The 20987-nt window shown below is 41.9% G+C and overlaps 1 protein-coding gene across 1 annotated transcript; it reads left to right on the top strand.

Moving 5' to 3' along the window:
- The first annotated feature begins 7260 nt into the window (after positions 1-7260).
- zcchc9 (zinc finger, CCHC domain containing 9) lies at positions 7261-16638 on the top strand. Its single transcript, XM_072372248.1, has 6 exons — positions 7261-7333; positions 7841-8201; positions 10950-11100; positions 11171-11263; positions 13561-13629; positions 15851-16638. The coding sequence occupies exons 2-6, from the start codon at positions 7854-7856 to the stop codon at positions 15961-15963; spliced, it is 774 nt and encodes a 257-aa protein (XP_072228349.1). The 5' UTR covers positions 7261-7333; positions 7841-7853; the 3' UTR covers positions 15964-16638.
- The last annotated feature ends 4349 nt before the right edge of the window (positions 16639-20987 follow it).

A 20987-nucleotide genomic window follows, 5' to 3' on the forward strand; every position in this document is an offset into this window, starting at 1 on the left:
CATTGAGAAAGCTGGCTTGACCCTCAATGCTCAGAAGTGTGAGTGGGCTGAGGGTGAAGTCCAATATCTGGGGTTCCAGCTTGGAAAGGGTCCCGTCCAGGCGCTTGTGGACAAGGTCGAAACTATCCGTAATGCCCAGCGCCCATGCACCAAAAAGCAGGTGAGGTCGTTGGTGGGCCTTGTAGGGTCGTATTCTAACTTTATTCCCCACTATTCCACTCTTGCCATCCATCTGACTAGTCTGACTTGGAAAGGGGAGCACAACCCGATAAGATGGTCCCCAGAATGTGAGCACTCCTTTACTGCCCACAAGAATGACGTGTTTATCTCCAATCCTCTTTAATCCTGACTTTCAGAAACGCTTCAAGGTCCAGACAGATGCTTCTGATGTTAGCCTTGGGGCTGTATTGACACAAGAAGATGATGGTGAGGAGAGACCAGTATTGTATCTCAGCTGTAAATTGGAACCCCGGGAGACCGGATATTCTACAATTGAGAAGGAGGGCTTAACCATTAAAAGGGCTTTGGAGAGTTTGCTCCTCGGAGAGAGTTTGACTTAGAAACAGACCACAGAGCTCTGGCTTGGATCAACCCAATGAAGGATCGCAATGCTAGATGTTATCTTGACCTGCAACCCTTCAGTTTCAGGATCAGGCACAGACCCGGCAAGACAAACCTGTTGGCAGACTACCTCAGTCTCAGTTAACCACCACGGCTAGGCCAGGAGAGGGGGGAGGTAATGTGGCAGTTTCCCCTGCCACTGGTAATACACCACCCCAGTCAGCCTTCTGGCAAACTACCCCCACTCTCGGTCAGAGTTACCTTGTATGAGAAAGAACCACACTTGGGCTTCAGCAATAAGCGCCTTTAGATGAGTTATGCACAAATTCAGATTTTGCTATAAAATTAATTCCTTTACTTAAACCAAGTTAAAACTACTTTTTCCTTCATATCTATCCATGTCTAAGCAGGTTTCAAGCATAAACTTCGTTATATTACCTTGAATGAGAAAGAAACACATTTGTGCTTCAGCAAAAAGCTTGTCTCAAGGATATATGAAGAAATACGGATTTTGCTGTAAAAATGAATTCCTTCACTCAAACCAACTTAAAACTGCTTTGTCCTTAATATTTATCCATGTCTAAATAGGTTTCAACCATAAACCTCTTTATATTACCCTATTTGACAAAGAACCACACGTGTACTTCAGCAATAAGCTTATGTCGAGGAGATGAAGAAATACAGATTTTGCTATGAAATTAATTTGTTCACTCAAACCAAGTTAAAACTACTATGTCCTTCATATTTATTAATGTCTAAATATGTTTCAGCCATAAACATATTTATATAACCATGTAAGAGAAATAAACACACTTGTGCTTCAGCATTTTAAGCTCCTTTTGACGAGTTATGCACAAATTCGGATTTTTCAATAAAATGTATTTCTTTAGTCATACCAAGTCAAAACTGCTATGTCCTTCATATGTATTCATGTCTAGATAAGTTTCAACCATAAACTTTTTTTATATAACCCTGTATGAGAAAGAACCACACTTGTGCTTCAGCATTAAGTTCCTTTTGACGAGTTATACACAAATTCAGATTTTGCTATAAAATGAATTCCTTCACTTAAACCAAGGTAAAACTGCTTTGGCCTTCATATTCATCCATGTCTAAACTCATTCAATCTACCCGACTTCATCTACGTTAATGACCTCTGTGTACTGACCTGCCGAGGATTTTCTCACATTAGTGGCAGGCAGTCAAACCAAACTTCATCTGCAGCATCTCCATACTGAGGGTTAAAGTCTTACCAGGATGCCACCCGACTGGGAGGAGACGAAAGATGAAGAATTGGGCTCTTTTATGGGTCCTTTTCATGACTCTCGTTATCCACACTGCAGGAACCAGGTGATAAACAAAGGCTTTGGCACTTTCAGGACCTATACACAGTGACAGACTTAACTGCCCAAAGCTACCTTGTACCATAGACCTTATTGGAAATGCAAAAGGCCCAGTGCTAAAATTGCAGGTGTCTTTGACTTTGTGCTGATGCATCCCAGTCTTAAAGCAAGAAGGGTGGTTAGAAATGTTGCTCGACACTGGCCAGTGCCAGAGAAAGTCACCTTGTCACATGAGTTCAAAGCCTTGCAGGATTGTGCAGCACAGATGAGGTATTGCAGCCACTCTCCATCCGTCTCAGATTGACCTCTATGACACAACTCTACCTGGATTGGCTAAAGGCTTCACTGACACTATGTCATGTGGTAGGCCTCAGAACAGGTGTCCATCTCATTGATTGACCACAAATTTCAAGATTGTGGAAAAACTATTTTACAAACTCAATTTAAGCATCTGAAAAAATGGTGTAAACTTTTAGGTGTTAAATATCACATCCACAGTTGTGAGTTCACTAGCTTCAGGACGTGACTGCAGCCGTTTTATACCCAGCCTCTTGGCACATAAAGTCAGCTGAGGCGCTGTTGTGTTTATTTATATTGTCTTACTGTATGTCTGCCTCAGACCGGACCGTGGAAACTATATTAATAAATAATGTACATGGAGGCGAGGTAACTTGTGTTTTCTTTAGTGGCAGCTCAATGACAACAACAAGCATGAGCAATCTTTTACAGCACCTGGAGTTCCGCAGGCTAACATAGTCGAGCACCAAACGCTCGATCAGATACACCACATCCCCCTTTTCCAAGAATAAGATGTGTTGATCCACTTAGCTGAATCAATTTCATTAACATGAAACTGAAGTGTGTTCAATATCAAACATACCAAATTAAGTAACACACATTTCCTTGAAATATAGTGCTTACTCAGTATCAACGAATCACTTTCCAATATCTATGTAAACATATACAGAAACATAAACAGATAAATATGTCTCTTAACAGAACAACCTGCTTTCTTTATAAGCATTCTCTGATAAACATGTCCTTTTTTAAATGATTTTTTTTATTTTTTTATTTTTTAAGTGACATTCAGTCATTTGACCATGAACTTGTCTCTGAACCTGACAGGACGTCTCACTACTCTGCCACTTCTGGTGTGGTATTCCGATGAACTGTTCATGCTCACAGGCAACAAAACCTGTGGTGGTGGATCTTGGGGTGACAGGTCAGTAGACCAATGTGTCTCAGAGTGTGTCTCTTCTGAACCTTCACTTAAGTCAGTGTCTCTGAACAGACTCGGATGTATCCTCCTCAGATGTTGTCTGTTTCTCCTTAAAGACTTTCCTGCTGGAGTCAGCATGTTGTAGGAGTGTGGCTCACATCTCTGGTCTGTAACTATGGCTGGCTCCCAAACATGTTGTGTCTGCATGAGTACGGTGGTACCTGGGTCCAATGCAGGCAGCAGCTAGTTCAGCAGCATAAACTACCATAGTTACTCAGCTTACTCATTCAAATAAACCATGTTGGCGGAACGGAACTCTCTCTTAAATTAGCCAGATTTATCGAGATAAGCGAGGCTTTCCCTTAATCCAGCTTCGTGGAACGCCCCTCCTAGTCTATTGTATATATTATTTTTATAGTAAGTTTTTGTTTGGTCAGTGCACAAATTTCCTCTTCAGCTATTACTCATATCCATAAACCAACATCTCTTAAGACAGCGTTTCTCAATTCCGGTCCTCATTCAAATGGTCAGCTCGTCATCAAGCTCTGCAGTGGCCTGAGAAGGAGCCATTCATTTGAATCAGGTGTGGTGGAGGAGGGAAACATCGAAAACGTGCAGGGCAGTGGGTCATGAGGACCGGAATTGAGAAACACAAGTCTTAAGATGTCAGAGGCCTATACATTTTATTGTGTACTATACAGAGTACTTTACTGCCATTTCATTATCATTTAATTTTGACTTTATTGCACTGCTCTTTTTCTATTTGTTTCAATTAGTTTTTCCTGTTGTTTTATTTTGTATTTTTTTTCATAACCACCATACATTACATGTGTGGTTCTATGTCTGTTAATTATGTTCTTGTGCTAAGTTGCACTAAATACTGCCTTAACTCTTGATATCTACAGTATAATCCAAGTCAAATTATTAAGTGATCAATGAGAAAACCAAGTCACAACATGACCAAATGTTCTGTAGACCTTTATTGTCACACAAACTCACTGTGCAACATTCACAATAGGCCAAATTATTTTATTGTCCATTATTTTGTCACAAAATCTGCACATGTCGTCAGGGTTGTGAAATTCGCTTCTCTTTCATTCTCGTCCAGGTCTTCGTTCCACAACCTCCCATATTGGAAAGTAGCCTCTGCCTGTTCCACCACCCCCCATGCCCAGAACGTCAGGCAGGTCCACTTTGGCAGAGAACAGTGGTTTGTTGGCCTCAACCCACTCCACTGCACGTCTGCAATTTTAAGAATGCGATCTTCAACCGAGTTCTATGACAAAGACAGATGTCTGTACCATAGTTGCCACACCAACAGTATCTGACCAATAGATACTGTGAAAAAGCTTACGCCTTCCACTGGTGTGTCCACATCATCAAGTCTGACTGAGACCTCTGCCTGCTGCTTTTCTTCTTGAAAATATATAGATAAGCAAGATGATCAGTTGTAATATTCAAAACACAAGCCCCAAAAAGAAAAAGATTCCATCATTGCCCTCCTCTAATAGGTTTACCTCAACATATTAGAAAGCTCAAATATTAATTTTCAAATCCAATCTGGACACTTTATTTTTAAATTGCAGACAGCAGGTCTGACCTTATCTTGTGAATGGCATATTCTTTAAAGTTTGACCTGAAACAAAATAAAAATCTGACCTCAGTAATGTAATCCACCTTCCTTTTCATAAGCCACCTCACAGAAGGTCACAGCCTGTCACAAAGACACATAATTTGTTCCCATTTCTTTAGTTGCATCTATGAAAAACAGCAAAGAAAACACAGTTTGACAGACAGAAAATAGGATTTCTGCAGCAACAAGGTGATTCCCAAAGAGCTATCAGCTGAAAACTTGGCATATCTCAGCATGGTGTGCAGTGTGTCCTTAAAACATTTGAGGAAACTGGACAAGTGGAGGACAAAAGAAGAAGTGTCAGGCCTAAAAAACTATCTACAGCAGATGAACAGGATCTGAAAGTGATGTCCTTAAGAAAGAGGAAAAAATCCAGCAAAGACCTGACAGGACCTGAGAGATGCATCTGGACCTTCAGCTGATCCATCTACTGTTGGCCCAAGTCTCATCAGAAATGGGCTCCATGGAAGGGTGGCTGTCAAGAAGCCGTTCTTAAGGAAGGGAAACAGGGAGAAAAGGCTGAGCTGTGCCAAATGACACAAGAAGTGGACTGAAAATCAGTGGCAACAGGTCTTATGGAGGGATGAATCCTCCCCAGAGCCCGGACCTCAACATTATTGAAGCAGTGTGGGATCATCTGACAGAGAACGGAACAAAAGGCAGCCCACATCCAAAGAAGAGCTTTGGGATGTCCTTCAAGAAGCCTGGAGAACTATTCCTGAAGAATAATTAAATAAATGACAGAGAGTTTGCCTTTTTAAGAATTTGCACAATCCAAATGAAGTGATCGAGTTCCTCCACATGACAGAATGTTGTATTTTACTTCAAATTACACACAAATGAAAGATAAAAATCTAGATTTTTGGGCTTCCTGTAATTGGGAGCTTTATATAAAAACCATATCTGACATAGTCATAATGTGCACTCATCGTCTAAAGCAGGGATGTCAAACTCCGGTCGTAAAGGGCTGTTGTCCTGCAGGTTTTAGATATTTCCCTGCTCCAACACACCTGATTGAGATCAATGCAGCTGGTTTGTGCAGAATGTAACAGTCTTTTGAAGAGATTAATTTAATCTGAATCAGGTGCGTTGAAGCAGGGAAACATCTAAAACTTGAAGGACAGCGGCCCTCGAGGACCGGAGTTTGACATCCCTGGTCTAAAGTCTCTGGATCGTGCTGCTCTGCCTTGATGTTCACTAGAGGAGCTAAAGAAACACATTTACAAAGTCACAAGAAGATACTGATGGATTCAAGCTCCAATCAGATCAAACTGTACCTCGTTTGGCTTTCCACAGAGGACTGGAGTTCACTATAAAGCAACAGAAAATAAAAATCTCAGCAGTTGTTTGTATTAACAGTGATAACACAACATCGGATTCTGACTTCTCACTATATTTGACATATTCAGTAAACACAAGAGCCACAAGGAGCAGAAACAGCTTGTTTCCTACTGTGAGAACACTCAGACTGAAGCTTCAAACTGCTCTCCTTACATAATCACATCAAAATGCCATCAGCTGTGAGCTGCTGCCTTCAGCCTCTACAGTCTGAACCGTTTTCTCACAGACTCTTAAACAGTCTGCTCAGGTCTTTACTCTCCATCTGCTCCTCCATCAAAAGAAACTTAAAACTAAATCTAATTTTTTAGATACACTCCTGCAGAAATCTCATCAAATAATCAAGGAACAGTAACATCACTACACTGTAAAGTCAAGTAAAAAGGTCATAGAACTCACATAAAGGGTCATAAAAAAGAATAATTGGACACACTGACATTGATATACACTGAAAAATTATAGATTTTCTAATTAAATAAAACCTGACTAAGGATCAAAATGTCTTTTCAATATGTATATTTTTTCAGTTTTGCACATGAAAACTGATTGTTCCTTCATGACATCAATAATTGCATTTACCAAGCAGTGCTTGATGTATTTGTCTGATGTAAAAATGTACGTCATTCAGAAAACAGATATGAACTTTTAATGTGTCACACTTTGTCATTGATTAAAACACAAAAAGAGCAATTCCCTTAAAAATGACCAAACATTTCATCTTTCAGCCATATCTGTAAAGCTATGAGGTTATCTGGTGAGGGGGCTTCTGAAGGGGCCTGACCCATAGATTTGGAACCACTGGAGCTATTTACATCATCACAATGTTGATAAAAATAAGTTAATTGAATAATAAAAAGACAATAATATAAAAAAATATTAAAGCCTACTAAAATTACTCAAGATAAAAGTCCTGATTACATTAGGTAAACCATTCTTGAACAATTGGTATCACTGGAAAACAAATTTCAATTAAATAATTGATTTCTTTATTCTATATAGATTCAGTTCATTATTTATTTCTGTTTATTATTAATTGATTTTCAAATGACTAATTATACTGCAACAGTGTAAATAAACTTCCCATCTTTGAAAAGTCCAATTCAATGTGCAGTTCGTCTTTCAGCCTACAGAAGCGCTAAAAGGAACCGAAATATGAAGAAACAAAACTACACCGGTTCGTAGAAGAAGACAGTCTACTTCCGGTGAAAATAAAAACACATGCGATCGGAGCGTCTTAAGGTAATTCTGTTTGTTTTAGATTAAAATAAAGTGTTTTTCTGTCGGTTTCTTGTTGGAAGTGAACATTTAGCAGTTTTAACGACAAACAGGAATTTCCGGTGGTTTTGCTGCGTCACATCTGCAGCTTATTCCGTCAAATTAAGACAACTTTCAACAACTCTGTGCGGTGTCGATGTTAAAACTGTTATTATGTTCAGCACAACACTGTAAACTCTTTTAAAATCTCACATAAACCCTAATGCGAGATTTGAAAAAAATATGATTTATAGGTTTTCTACAACTTATGTCCTCTAAACACGTGACCAAATATTTGTCCATATTTACGTGACAGAAATTTAGCGGTAAAACCTGACAAATGTTTGACTACTGGACTCTGTAGTCTGACATTTTTAGTATTTTCCATCCTGTTTCCTTTCAGAGAAACACAAACCAGCAGCTAAAACATTTGAAGTAATTTTAACATTTGAAGTCATCATTTAAGTCCAGACTATCTGTGTTTTCCTTCAGTTTGTTTGCAGCTATGACGAGGTGGGCGAGAGCCAATAACATCCACAAACACAAACCAGCAGAGGCCGCATCCTGGAGTCAGCTGAGAAGCGGAGGAAGAGGAGGTCATGCTGCAGGAGCTCAGAGGGACGCTCTGAGGAGGACTCAGCAGCCCAACCGTAAGAAGAAGGAGTACGTCAGCGAGGATGTGAATGGCTTCCAGGAGTATCTGCAGCAGAGTGGACAGTCGCTGCCTCCGAGGGGGGGGGTGAGGGGGTGGGCGGAGCGGGAGGTCAGGGAGGAGGTGGAGGTGGCTCTGAAGAAAGACAGGAGGAGGGAGGACAGGAGGGTGAAGAGGCAGCAGAACAAAAAGAATAAAATGGTGAGTGTTTTCAAACTAACCAGTAGGACAAATGTTTCACATCTGATGTTCAGGAGGTGCTTTTTCTATTTGAAACATCCTGACGAAGGCGTGTTCCCGTGACTCAGAGTGCGTAAACACGGGTTGTTCTGATTAGGAGATAAAACATGACGCATGTTATGTTCAAAGACCTGCTGCCAGCATCCAGACTCCAGAACAACGTCCTGCTGACCATCACATCCGACAGGCTGAGGTACTGGGTGGGTGTATCAGGGTCTGTTTTGATCATGTGATTCGTTGGATATGTTGGTTGGATACATGTGTTAAGACTTGGCAATTTGATGCAATATGTGCCTTATATGGCTATCTATTATAAAGTAGGACGAGCACTTTAAATTCCTTAAGATGACCTCTACACCTGACCTCTCATTAGATTACCAAAATTATGTCTATGCTATATACACTTTACTTCAAGAGTACGCTCTTTCGGGTAAGTAAAATTCTCACGCCTTGTGCAAAACTCTTTGCCAGTGAGGATGCTCGAAAGCTCCTGGAATCATGAACTGATCCGGCCATTTAGCCTCAATGTTGGAACTTAAATGACCTCCATCACAGATCATCTGTATGCATGGAGGATAGGAGTCAATGATGAGGTGCTTGGTTTCACACGGCATTAATGTAACATTGCTCAGCATTACTCAAAGAGGTTGATGTGGTGTTTTTCCAAATGAGAAATCCAATTCAGAGTCTGTGGACATTTATCCCCAATACGTACCTGTATACGTACCTGGCTATGGAAAAAAGTTCGGTTTACGTAGTCGGCCTCCACAGGTCCAGCAGGGGCCTGGATGCGTACATGTGTACAGTTTAGTGCACTGATAATATTGGGGACGCCTGAGGGAGATGATGAACTTAATGCAGATACGTCAGCCAGTAGGTTGTTTTACATTATTGGTTATTGTAAATGTGGAGCAGCAGCCTGAAAGGACCTGTCCCCCATTTTTCTGAGTCTGTGATCTGAGCCACAGATGTGAATAATGTGATTCGCATCTGTGGCTGCCTCTCAGTACAGGTTCTGTTTTGGGGCCTTTATCATTTCTGTTATATTTTCTCTGTCTTCAGCACATTTTGAGCACTTTTAAGGATATCCCATCCCTGCAGATGACATTCAGCTGTATTTCTCTTTAAGATGTTTCTAAGCTACAGATCTTTCACAGCTCATCAGACTGTTAAAAGTTGGATGGCTGACAGCTTTCTCCACCTTTATGAAGAGAATACAGAGTCCTTGTCTTTGCCCCACAGATCTGTGTCTAAGCTCATGGAAACTCTGGGTCCTCTTGCTTCTTCTGATAAATCTTCTATCAGGAACCTTGGGGTAACTTTCCACTCAGCTTTCACTTTAGATGCGCATGTCAAATCTCTGCTTTGCTCTTGTTTTTATCTATTCAGAAATATTTAACTGCAGTCCAATTGTGTCCCGCTCTGAGCTGGAAACTGTTCTTTCTGCATTTATTCCATCAGCTCTGGATTATTGTAATTCTTTGTAAAACTCTTTGGAAAGTCTATAGGTTGTTCAGAACGCTGCTACGAAGCTTCTAACTAAGTCCTCTGAATCCTCAAAGGTCACACTATCAACTTCAGAGTCCACTTTAAGATGATTTGGGCTTTTCCATCCATGTGTCCCCAGCAGGTCCCTGAGGTCACAGGATCGGGGCCTGAGGTCACAGGATCGGGGCCTGAGGTCACAGGATCGGGGCCTGAGGTCACAGGATCGGGGCCTGAGGTCACAGGATCGGGGCCTGAGGTCACGCGATCGGGGCCTGAGGTCACGCGATCAAGGCCTGAGGTCACGCGATCAAGGCCTGAGGTCACAGGATCGGGGCCTGAGGTCACAGGATCGGGGCCTGAGGTCACAGGATCGGGGCCTGAGGTCACAGGATCGGGGCCTGAGGTCACGCGATCGGGGCCTGAGGTCACGCGATCGGGGCCTGAGGTCACAGGATCGGGGCCTGAGGTCACAGGATCGGGGCCTGAGGTCACAGGATCGGGGCCTGAGGTCACAGGATCGGGGCCTGAGGTCACGCGATCGGGGCCTGAGGTCACGCGATCAAGGCCTGAGGTCACAGGATCGGGGCCTGAGGTCACAGGATCGGGGCCTGAGGTCACAGGATCGGGGCCTGAGGTCACAGGATCGGGGCCTGAGGTCACGCGATCGGGGCCTGAGGTCACGCGATCGGGGCCTGAGGTCACGCGATCGGGGCCTGAGGTCACAGGATCGGGGCCTGAGGTCACAGGATCGGGGCCTGAGGTCACGCGATCGGGGCCTGAGGTCACGCGATCAAGGCCTGAGGTCACGCGATCAAGGCCTGAGGTCACGCGATCAAGGCCTGAGGTCACAGGATCGGGGCCTGAGGTCACAGGATCGGGGCCTGAGGTCACAGGATCAGGGCCTGAGGTCACGCGATCAAGGCCTGAGGTCACGCGATCAAGGCCTGAGGTCACGCGATCAAGGCCTGAGGTCACAGGATCGGGGCCTGAGGTCACAGGATCGGGGCCTGAGGTCACAGGATCGGGGCCTGAGGTCACAGGATCAAGGCCTGAGGTCACAGGATCAGGGCCTGAGATCTGTGACTCACAAAAAGCTTTTTAAACCTGCTTTTGGTTAACTTTTTTTTTTCTATTGGAACTTCTTGTTGTGAAGGACTTTGTGATGTTTATCGGAACTCCTCTTTGCTTACTGACTCTGCCCCCCTGCTGCTCTCTCCTCAGATGTGTTTTAACTGCAGGAAGCCCGGTCATGGTTTGGCCGACTGTCCGGAGGCCGACAGAGATGAGGAGATGGGCCGAGGCATTTGCTACCGCTGTGGCTCTACTGAACACGAGATCCACAAGTGCAAATCTAAAGTGGACCCAGCTCTGGGTGAGTCTCAGCTGGACCTTCTGACGCGCGCTCTGTTCATACGTCGCTGTAACCGTGCCATTTCCTTCAGGTGATTACCCGTACGCTAAGTGCTTCATCTGTGGTCAGACGGGACACCTGTCACGCTCCTGCCCCGACAATCCCAGAGGACTCTATGCTGAAGGTGCGGACACACACTCATCAGAACACATTCCAAATCAAGTTGATTGCCAAGTAGGTTTCCACTTACAAGGAATTTGACTTGGTGTAGTTGGTGCAGAGTATTAAGAATATACAATGTGTGTGTGTGTATATATCAGCGCTGGGTATCAATCAAAATCTTTCGATACCGGAACCAATACTGATACCTTCACTTCAATACCGGTTCCTGAGCGATACTTTTTTTGATACCAATTTTATGATATCAATTCCAACAAAAAGGAAATTACAGTACAAATAACAGTACATCTTCAGTTTTATTTGTCAGCTCAGTATTTTTCCATTCCAAGCAGTTTTCTTACTGAAAAAATGAACAACAAATCATTTCCAGTGCAAAACAGTTGCAAAAAAGTGGCAGGTTGGTGTCTAACACTATCCTACATACTGAGGATACTTTTCACTCAGCACTTTTTCTTCACAAGCATCAACATGTCTGCTTTCTGCACGTATTAAGTTGCAGTAACATTGAGATTACTGCCGGTTTTCGCTGAACGTTAATTTTCCTGTTAAAATGCCGCACACTGCGCCGTCCTCGGTGCTCTTAGACGAAGTCGAGTCCAGTGGTGGAGATTTTGAACTATGCTGCTGGGGTCTGTGGCGTCCACAGACTGACTTGAATGCTGAGAGGAGGATGGCTGCGGTCCGACCTTCCTGCAGTCAAACACGGAGCAACTTTCTGCTCTTACACTGATTTTGTGCAGGTCAAATAATTAATTAAATTAGTCGTGTTGCTGGCCTTAGCAGCAAAGACTTTTTGGAATATCACGCACTATTGGCATCAATCTTGGTGAAATGAAGCCACGCTTTAGACCTCGGTGGCGTTGTTTAACCGGCTCACACACAACCACAGTTCCCCACGCAGATACACGTGAACCCGTCTGTGGGCGTGACCACATGTTCCTGCATGCGGCAAAGTGTAACGTTCATACAGCCAGTCGAGGGCAGCATGATCAGTTCTTGATCACATGATTAATCTCTGGGTGCCGAAACGTGGCACCTCAGATGGGGCATGTTTTGATACTCGGTACTACTGAAGCATTTTGGTCAGTGCCTCAAAAGAACCGACGTTCGGTACCCAGCCCTATACATATAGAATATAGATATATATTTTTAAAGAGTTTCAAAAAATAAGGAGCTGTAGTGCAAGCTGAATGCTATAAATACTATAAATGTGCAGCTATACAAAGGGCTGTAGCAATACACTAATCTTACGATACACAATATTCAGGCAACAATTCAATACGATTCCATACACTTCAATCATTTTCTGAAATATTTCAAGGGGACAGTGTGATTTGACATGAATAGTCGCTTATTGGACTGCTGGTCCGTCCTTTGAACCAGAAGGACAACACCGCCAGACAAACAGAATCAAACAAACATGTCACAAACGTGTCTTCAGCGTACGCACACTCATGTTTCTGTTGATAGCATATCCAGTATCACGTTGTATCCATGTCCTGCATCTAAATATTCTTTAATGAGCGCGTACGCTGTCACCAGCGGCGGCCATTTTCATGTAAACCATGTCCTTCCGGTTCAAAGGACGGAAGGGCCTTGCCTTCCCTCTAAATATCTGATTGTAAATAAGATTGAAGAAGTGTCTTTTTAAATGATTCATCCCTGTAAGTTATTTCTACGTAGATGCAAAAAGGACATTGATGTGGACTGTTCACTCTGCACACAGTCTGATGAAGATCTTTGTCACCGGGACATTAATTAATACTAACATTTCTGTGTTCTGTGTTTTAGCTTGAATGTTCTTTTTTTATTTGATATTATTCCTCAATATTTTTTAATAGTCAAATTCTGAAACATTTTTCTGAAATAATTCTCAGAATTCTGTTTTTTCCCCATTTTTTTAATTTAATTTTCATTCTCATATTTTTAAAGCACTTTATTGGCCTTTTTATTTGCTGATAATCATTTTAACTTCAGGTTTCACAGATGTGCGTGAACTCTGAGCTGCCACAAACATCTGCTTTATGCCTCTAAAAGCCTTGACTTAGTTGTAGTGATGAAGAAGTTGTTACTTTCAGAGGACAAACTGATGCTTTGTGCATTTGATGTTTTTTATTTTTTGTCTGACCTTTTATTTTATTATTTATTAAAATTCCCTTGTTATACTAGTTTTTTTTGCAATTGAGGTCATTTTAAATCAATGTTCCATTAACTGTTTTTGTAGCTGCAGCTAAATGTTTGAGATTTCTTTCTGAGCGACTCTTTCCTTCAGTCTTAACTCTCTGATCTGATGTTCTGCAGGAGGCTGCTGTCGCGTTTGTGGCTCGGTGGAACATTTTCAGAAGGACTGTCCGGAGCATCAGGCTGCGAGTGAGTTGTCAATAATCGCTGTTAACGAGTTATCATGTGACTCTGACTGAGCTGTGGGGACATTTTAAGTCGCTGCGCCATATTTCATGCAGAAACTCAAACGTGTGTTGAGCCTGTTTCTGTTGAACTATTCACGACTACAAATATGAAACATCAAGTACAAGAAATGTAAAAATCCTCCAGGGCTGCTCCATATATTCTGTTTACGGTGATACTTCAAATGAATCGGATTCGTAATACTACAACTTTTTAACCTACAGGAGAAGTCATGAACACTGAAAAACACTTTTTTGATCTGAAACAGTTTCCAGGGTAACTCGAACAACTCAGTGGAAATGATCTGCTTTGAAGCTTCGTTTAACTCCCACCAACATGTTCTGCTCAGTGGTCGCCTGGTTTCACACAGACAGTTATTAGTGTGGCACAACGTGCACGGGCGTCTGTTATATCGGCCTTTCTTTGAAAAACAAAAGGAGCTCTGATGCAGCTTTGCTGTTATTTCTTCTAAGAAAATGACTCCCCTGTGGTATTATTCATTTGTCAGGGTACTAACCTTAACCCGACTTCATATTATCAGTGAATGAGTCTGATACAACTCACTCTCACAACAGTTGTGAGAGTGCGACGCATGTGCAGCGTATGCAGAATATGATCAGGCTGCTGTTACAGGGAGTCCATGGTCATTTTTGGTTAAACAGGGACGGTTTAACTGGAAGCTAATAAAGCGGTCTCTCAATTCATTTCAATTCAATTCAATTTTATTTATATAGCGCCAGATTACAACAATTTTCATCTCAAGGCACTTAAACAATATAGTCCAATTCAAGCCAATTGGAATTCAATTCATTGTAATCATAATCCAATTCATTCATATAGAGCCAATTCAAAAATAATATCCTATCTAAGGAAACCAACAGATTGGACCGAAACTTGTCTTCAGTCCAATCTCCCGTCCTGAGCCTGAGGGACTGTGGAAAGGAACGACTCCCTTTAACAGGAAGAAACCTGTGGCAGAACCAGAACCAGGAAGAAACCTCTGGCAGAACCAGAACCAGGAAGAAACCTCTGGCAGAACCAGAACCAGGAAGAAACCTCTGGCAGAACCAGAACCAGGAAGAAACCTCTGGCAGAACCAGACTCAGGAAGGGTGGCCATCCGCCTCGACCAGCTGGGGTTTGAGAAGACAGAAAAGAGGGAAAAGAGGGGGGAAAAACACCATAACACCATTCAAAGGATACCTGTTGGAACAGGGAAACACAAGTTAATAACCACAATAATGTCACATGTACATAAAATCATTTGAGAAATTAAACAGGGGGAAAAAGAGAGCAAAGTGAGGAAAGGTGTGACAGATGAGGTCCCCCAGCAGTCTAAGCCTATAGCAGCTTAACTATGGGATGTTTCAGGATTACCTGAGCCATCCCTAACTAAAAGCTTTATTGAAAAGGAAAGTTTTAAGCCTAATCTTAAAAGTGGAAAGGGTGTCTGCTTCCCGGACATTTACTGGCAGCTTATTCCACAAGAGAGGGGCCTGATAACTGAGGCAAAGACGCCAGGTGCATCTGCTCTCATCTCCTCTTTGAAATAAAACAGAAAAAACGTTACGTGGACACTTATCGAGTCCACTGAGCGGAACAAACGCAAGGAAACGTGTCACGTTAGCATTTTAATGGAAATCAGTCGGCTTTTAGTACCTAGATAATCTTTGCTGCAGCCCTACACTGTTTTCATAGCTCATGGTTAGACCGAGAGTTAGTGGTAGGCTCAGCAAAAAGAGAAGGAATGATCCGAGGAATGTTGAAAAGGAATGTCTGACAAAAATAAATAATCAGGAGTTTTTATTATGGTGGGCTCATTTCTCTCAAGAGGAAAGAATAGTAAAATCTTCTTAAAAGCATCCTCTAGCAGTTGTGCTGGTGGACTGGAGCTTGAGTTTTAGTGAATTTTCATCTGACTGTATTAATCGCTGCAGATTTTCCCTCTAAGGAGGTGAACAATTCGTGTCTCTGAGGCATAGAGATTCATCTCAGTTGTTTGTTCCTTTGAAACTAATTTTATTCTATTTAAAGTTCATTCCATTGGAACTGTAATGCAGGTGCAGCCAGGAACGTTTTGTTAAGTTGAAAACATTTACTGTGGTTCTAGGATATTCACCTGTGATAAACCCAAATCAGTTTAATAAACTGGGTGTCTTAATGTTTCTCTGATGTTGTCCTTCCAGCTAACTCCATGACAGTGGGCTGGTTGTCCAACAATATGAGCGCAGACCATGAAGAGGTGCACATTCCAATGAAGAAAGCCAAACCCAAGCAGACCAAAGTGGTGAAGTTCTGATTCAGCAGCGCTTTTGTTCATCACATCAGTCTGACCTGCATGTTTGTATGTAAACAGATCCCCTTTATGCCGTTTTGGATGATGATGATGATGTAAAAAATAAGGAAAATGAATAAACTGTGCGACCGTGTGTGGGCTGTAATGTGTGAACACGACCACGTGGGGTCAGTGCTGGATCAGAATGAGGTCTGAGCTGCTGTGCTGCAGCAGTGCGGTGGTTTCTGGCTTCTTAAAGGAGGACTGAGTCGTACTGAAGGTTATCCTGCTGCTCTGAAGGACAACTGCTGTCATGCAGATCTTAAACTGGAGGAAAGATAAAATACATGTAGAAACAATCTGAGAGCTGCTGGTCGTCATCTGCATTGCAGATTACAGTGGAAACAGTAAAGCATATATATTCTCTGTAAATGATATTTCAGATCTGCATGTTGATATGAAAGTCGGTAGTTAATGTGCCCATTAGTAGTTAATCAATGTTTTTTTATTTGAAACTGAAGCGTAATGCGTCAGTAGCTGAAAGGAGGGAGGCTGCAGCACTCAGACTCTCACATGAAGCCTCATAAACACCAAATAGGTTTTTGGAGTTTTTTCAGATTTTCTTTTATGGGTAGAGGTGGAGATCCCTATCTTTCAAGTGCTTGTGTTCCCCTGCAGTGCGTGAATAAAATCTTGCATCACTGATGATGTAAAAGGTCTCCTGGAAATCCCGTTGGGCCCCACAGCAGACAAAAATCCTGGTATTAACATGAGAAAATTCGGACACTGTCACATCTGGTCTGACCTTGACTGGAGCACAAGCCAAGAATTAACTTTTTACTTGTACTTTCACAAGTTTTATTAGCTGTGTGCTGATTCATGATGCCTCCCAAGTCTTGACTAAGAAGTTCCACCTTATGTGACAAGTCTGAAGTTTCAAGTAAAACCCCAAATTTCAATTTTAAGGTCTCAAAAGAGGTGCCAAGTTAAATTCATTTCAAACACAAATTAAGATTACTTTATTGTCATGTATTACACAAAATTACTCTTCTGCATTTAACCCATCCAGGTGCCACCTCGGCCCCTCTAAATTTACACCTGAGTCATTACACTAGAACACGATGTTAAGTCCCAAAAGTCAGTTAAATCTGAAGATTTTAGCGTAGAGAAAGAGTCGGCTATCAATTATAAAACCCCAAGTTTAATCTCATGTCTTTGAAGATTCAAGGATATTTGACTGTGATCCTGTTTATGAAAAAGAGCCAAATAGGTGTCTGTGTAATATGAAATAGCATCAGCAGTACTTGTAAAAAATAAGTAAGTACATACATATAAAACTAAATGACTAATAATAAATCATCCGCATCAAAACCCAGTCTTCCATTCAGCAGCCTATGAGCAATACAAGCATTAGAAACAGTTCTTAAGGTCTTCAGGATGACGTTGTGGAGCAGTTTGTCAGTCGGACAGCATTCAGGCTTAAACTTCTCACTCGCCCCTGTTGGCTCGTAAGATGGCCGAGTCTGCACTAGAAACACAGGAGTCCTATGTTTGGCCTTAGGTTCTGACACTAAAGACCCAAATCTTGACAAGAAGGTAAATCTTTGATCTTGCCTCTAAAATCCATAGTTAGGTCCCAGATGGTCTCAAATAAGGTATTTAAGTAAATAATTTGGTTTTCGCTCTTTGGCTCCTCCTACAGCTGCAGAATGTAACACCACTGTCATAAAAATAAATACCCATGTGACCCCCGCAGATGCACATTCTTACACATGAATTTGTTGTCATGACGAAAAGGCCAAAACAGAAGCCCACAGAAATGTCAGGTGAACATAAAGTAAAACCAAAGTTATGAACTGCGGCACCTCAGTCCTCAGGCAGTCCAGGGCAGTTTCAGGTGGATAACAATAGTAAAAGAAACGCATAGTTTTAAGGCTCACAAACCTTTCGAGTGTCTTGAATGTCTGAAGTTTAGTCCCAAAACTTCCCACATTAAATGCAAAGTGTTTACTATGAACTTTTATAACATTCCAGAGTAAAGCCCCCAAACCAAAAATCAGTTCAGATTTAAATCTTAAGATAAGCTCACTCCTAGGAAAACCTTCTGATTCTCTACACCAGGGGTGCTCTGACCGCTGTTTATTTCAGCTGAGACACTCCTGTACTTTGCAAAAAAATTACAATTTGACACAGAAATACCCTTTTACGTCCCGATAGGTTTCAACTAATTCTTACCTTAAGCCTTGAGTTCTGCCAAGAAAGTGTCACGATCTGACCTGGTTTGGAGGTGTGTTTTGAGTTTCAGGCTGGGTGAGCAGGTTTCCCTGGTTACCTGGGCGGAGTCTGGTGGCTGCCTGCTGACACACCTGTGCTGCATCTACCAAAATCAAGAGCCCATCTTAAGGAGCAGCAGGAGCACTGGTCTTTGCCAGAGTTTTGCCATCTCTGTTGTAACTGGGCCAGCTCAATCCTGAGTGTCTCTAGTGCTGAAGGAAAATATTGTTAACCTCACCTTGTCTCCTCGTCCCAGCCTCAGTTCTGCCTCGTCCTCCCGAGTCTTACGGATTCCTCATATCTCTCGGCCTTCTGGATCTGCCTCACCGCCTGCCTGCTCACCCACCGCTACTCTGGATTTTATCCTACAGCCAGTCAGTCGTTACCTTTCCCACCTGCCACTGTTTCCTCAGACCAAAGTAAGGCAATCTCACCATACTGTTTGGGACATTTTTGCACTTGGACTTTCATACTCCTTAACCTGTCGTCACCCAGTGCTCCAGCCACTCCGGACCCTTGTGATACCTGTTCTCCAGCGTTTCTCCAGGACACAGATTCAGCACCTTTTCTAGTCTCCCTTTGTGTAAAATAAAGTCTCTGAATTTGAATCTGCTAGTGAGTCCTGTGTTTCCACAGTCACCCTGTGGCAGAAAGTTCTGTGTTAAGCCCCAGAAATTCTTGTCTCAAGTCCCAATTTAAAAACCCTGGGTAAGAATTGCCTTGAATGTCCCAGATTCGAGTCTCGAAGGATGTGGGGATTGACAATGATTTTCAACTTTTTAAATGGTCATTGAACTATAAATAATCAAATAGTTCATGAAACTCTTTTCTGGATATGGAACCATTGAGATTTAACAGCTGGTTGCAATGCGTTATTAACGCCACAAAATGTTATAAATTTTTTTTATAAAATTTTTATTTTTTTTTTAATGCACCAAGTTGTTTACGAACAGCCATGAAAACAGAATGCCTCAACACTGCGAGGCAGCATATTCTCTTTGTGCACTTGTTTCTTGTGAAAACTCATCAGTTGCAGCCTGAATACTATCCCAGTTCAAAGTATGGCTCATTGCAAGTGTGGGTTTTTTTTTTTTTAGGTGGTTTTGTGGTTGTTTAAACTTCAACTATGAGGTCGATTCAGTTAAGTTTTTGGCTCTTCGGTTGTGCTGCTTCTTCCTCAGCAACATGGTAAAACATACCATTTTAGACACTTATTTCTTGTCTTTGTTATCCTCGCTTTAAAAACTACCAACACGACCACTGTCTGTATTATTTTCCCTCCAATGGTTGCTTAAAAAGATACTGTCAAAGGGAATATAGATATTATTGATAATTGTAATGTGTTTACATGAAAATACAACCAGACTGTGAATTACTGACCATTTTATTAATATCAATATGGAGATAAAGGTGAACTAACATGATAGCTGAGTTTTAACAGCAAGATAAGATGCAGGTCTTAGCTGGAAAGTACTGAGTAAAGCTCATTTTACTTTTTTCCCAAATATTTTTTTGAATGCAAAGTCCTGAAAAGTCTTTTTTTTTTTTTTTTTTTCCTCCTCTTCTGTTGTTGTACAGAAGAGAAACATCGTAGAGACATTTGTGCTGTTGCCATAATGCAATTAGTTGCTCCTCATTTTTTTAACGGTCCAATTGAACCAAATGTTTTTAGCCTTATCGCCATGGTTAGTTTCAGCCACAGCTTCCCCTTTGAAAGTGACAACAGAACACATATTGGCTGAAAAGGTGGAATGCATCACTGAATGACACAATTTGGAAAAAACGAGACTAAAGACTTACGATAATAATAAACATGTTTTATTTTTGTCGTAACCCCAAGATGTGAAAAAGGACACCTTAAAGGTGACCTATTCAGTAAAAAGCCCTTCTTCCTGTTTCTTGGAGGTTATATCAGGTCGCCAGCAGGTCTAAAACTCCCCAAAAACTCAACCCTGGTATTTCTTTAGTTCCCCTTTGTTTGAAAGTTCCTCATTTGACAAGTCGCTCTGATTTTCATTTCAAAAGTATGCCACTCCTTAAGTTGACTCCGCCTCCTCTGCTAAGCCCCGCCCACTCACATCCACCCTGCTGGACGGATGAAGCCAGCTTCTGGTGGAAATGTTCTGCTGTCAGCTGTACTGAGGAGCATGCATCTTCCATCTAGCAGCAGCCTCGGAGGATATAAGAGCCCAGTGGATAAACTATATCTGAGGCTAATGTTCCAGCAGAGTTAGCTAAAGACTGGGAATGTGCAGCAAACACTTTTCATCCCACTGTTTTAACAACTTGGTCCAGTTCAACGCTGGACTGAAGGAACTGAGCCACAAAGAGGATCAGTTCCAACTCTCAGAGCCTGAACTTCAGAGCAGGGAAATGGAAGTGTCGGCATGTCAGTTCAGTTTTATTCATAAAGCACCAAATCACAACAAATGTCATCTCAAGGCACTTCAAAGATAACGTCCCAAATTCAAAGTCAGAATCCAAATTTTTTAATTGCCTTCTTAAATCTCAAAAGGTCCTAATTTAAATTGCAAGTCTTGGTTTGAAAAACTCAAAATATTCTATGTCTTGATTAGAAAGTTGTAGGTGTTGGGACTAAAATCCAGAGTTTTGACTGTAAAGAACCAAATTAAGCCCTGACTCTTCACGCTATAACTCTCTAAAAGTTACATCAAGGGTTGAGGAATTGGCTACATGTTCTCACTCACTCTGCCATCCATATAAAGAGATGCAACACGATTAACTAAGATTTGTGTCAGAATTTTGACTAACTG

This window comes from Leuresthes tenuis, unplaced genomic scaffold (assembly GCF_036924035.1).
Source record: "Leuresthes tenuis unplaced genomic scaffold, fLeuTen1.0.hap1 SCAF_19, whole genome shotgun sequence".
NCBI lineage: Eukaryota > Metazoa > Chordata > Actinopteri > Atheriniformes > Atherinopsidae > Leuresthes > Leuresthes tenuis.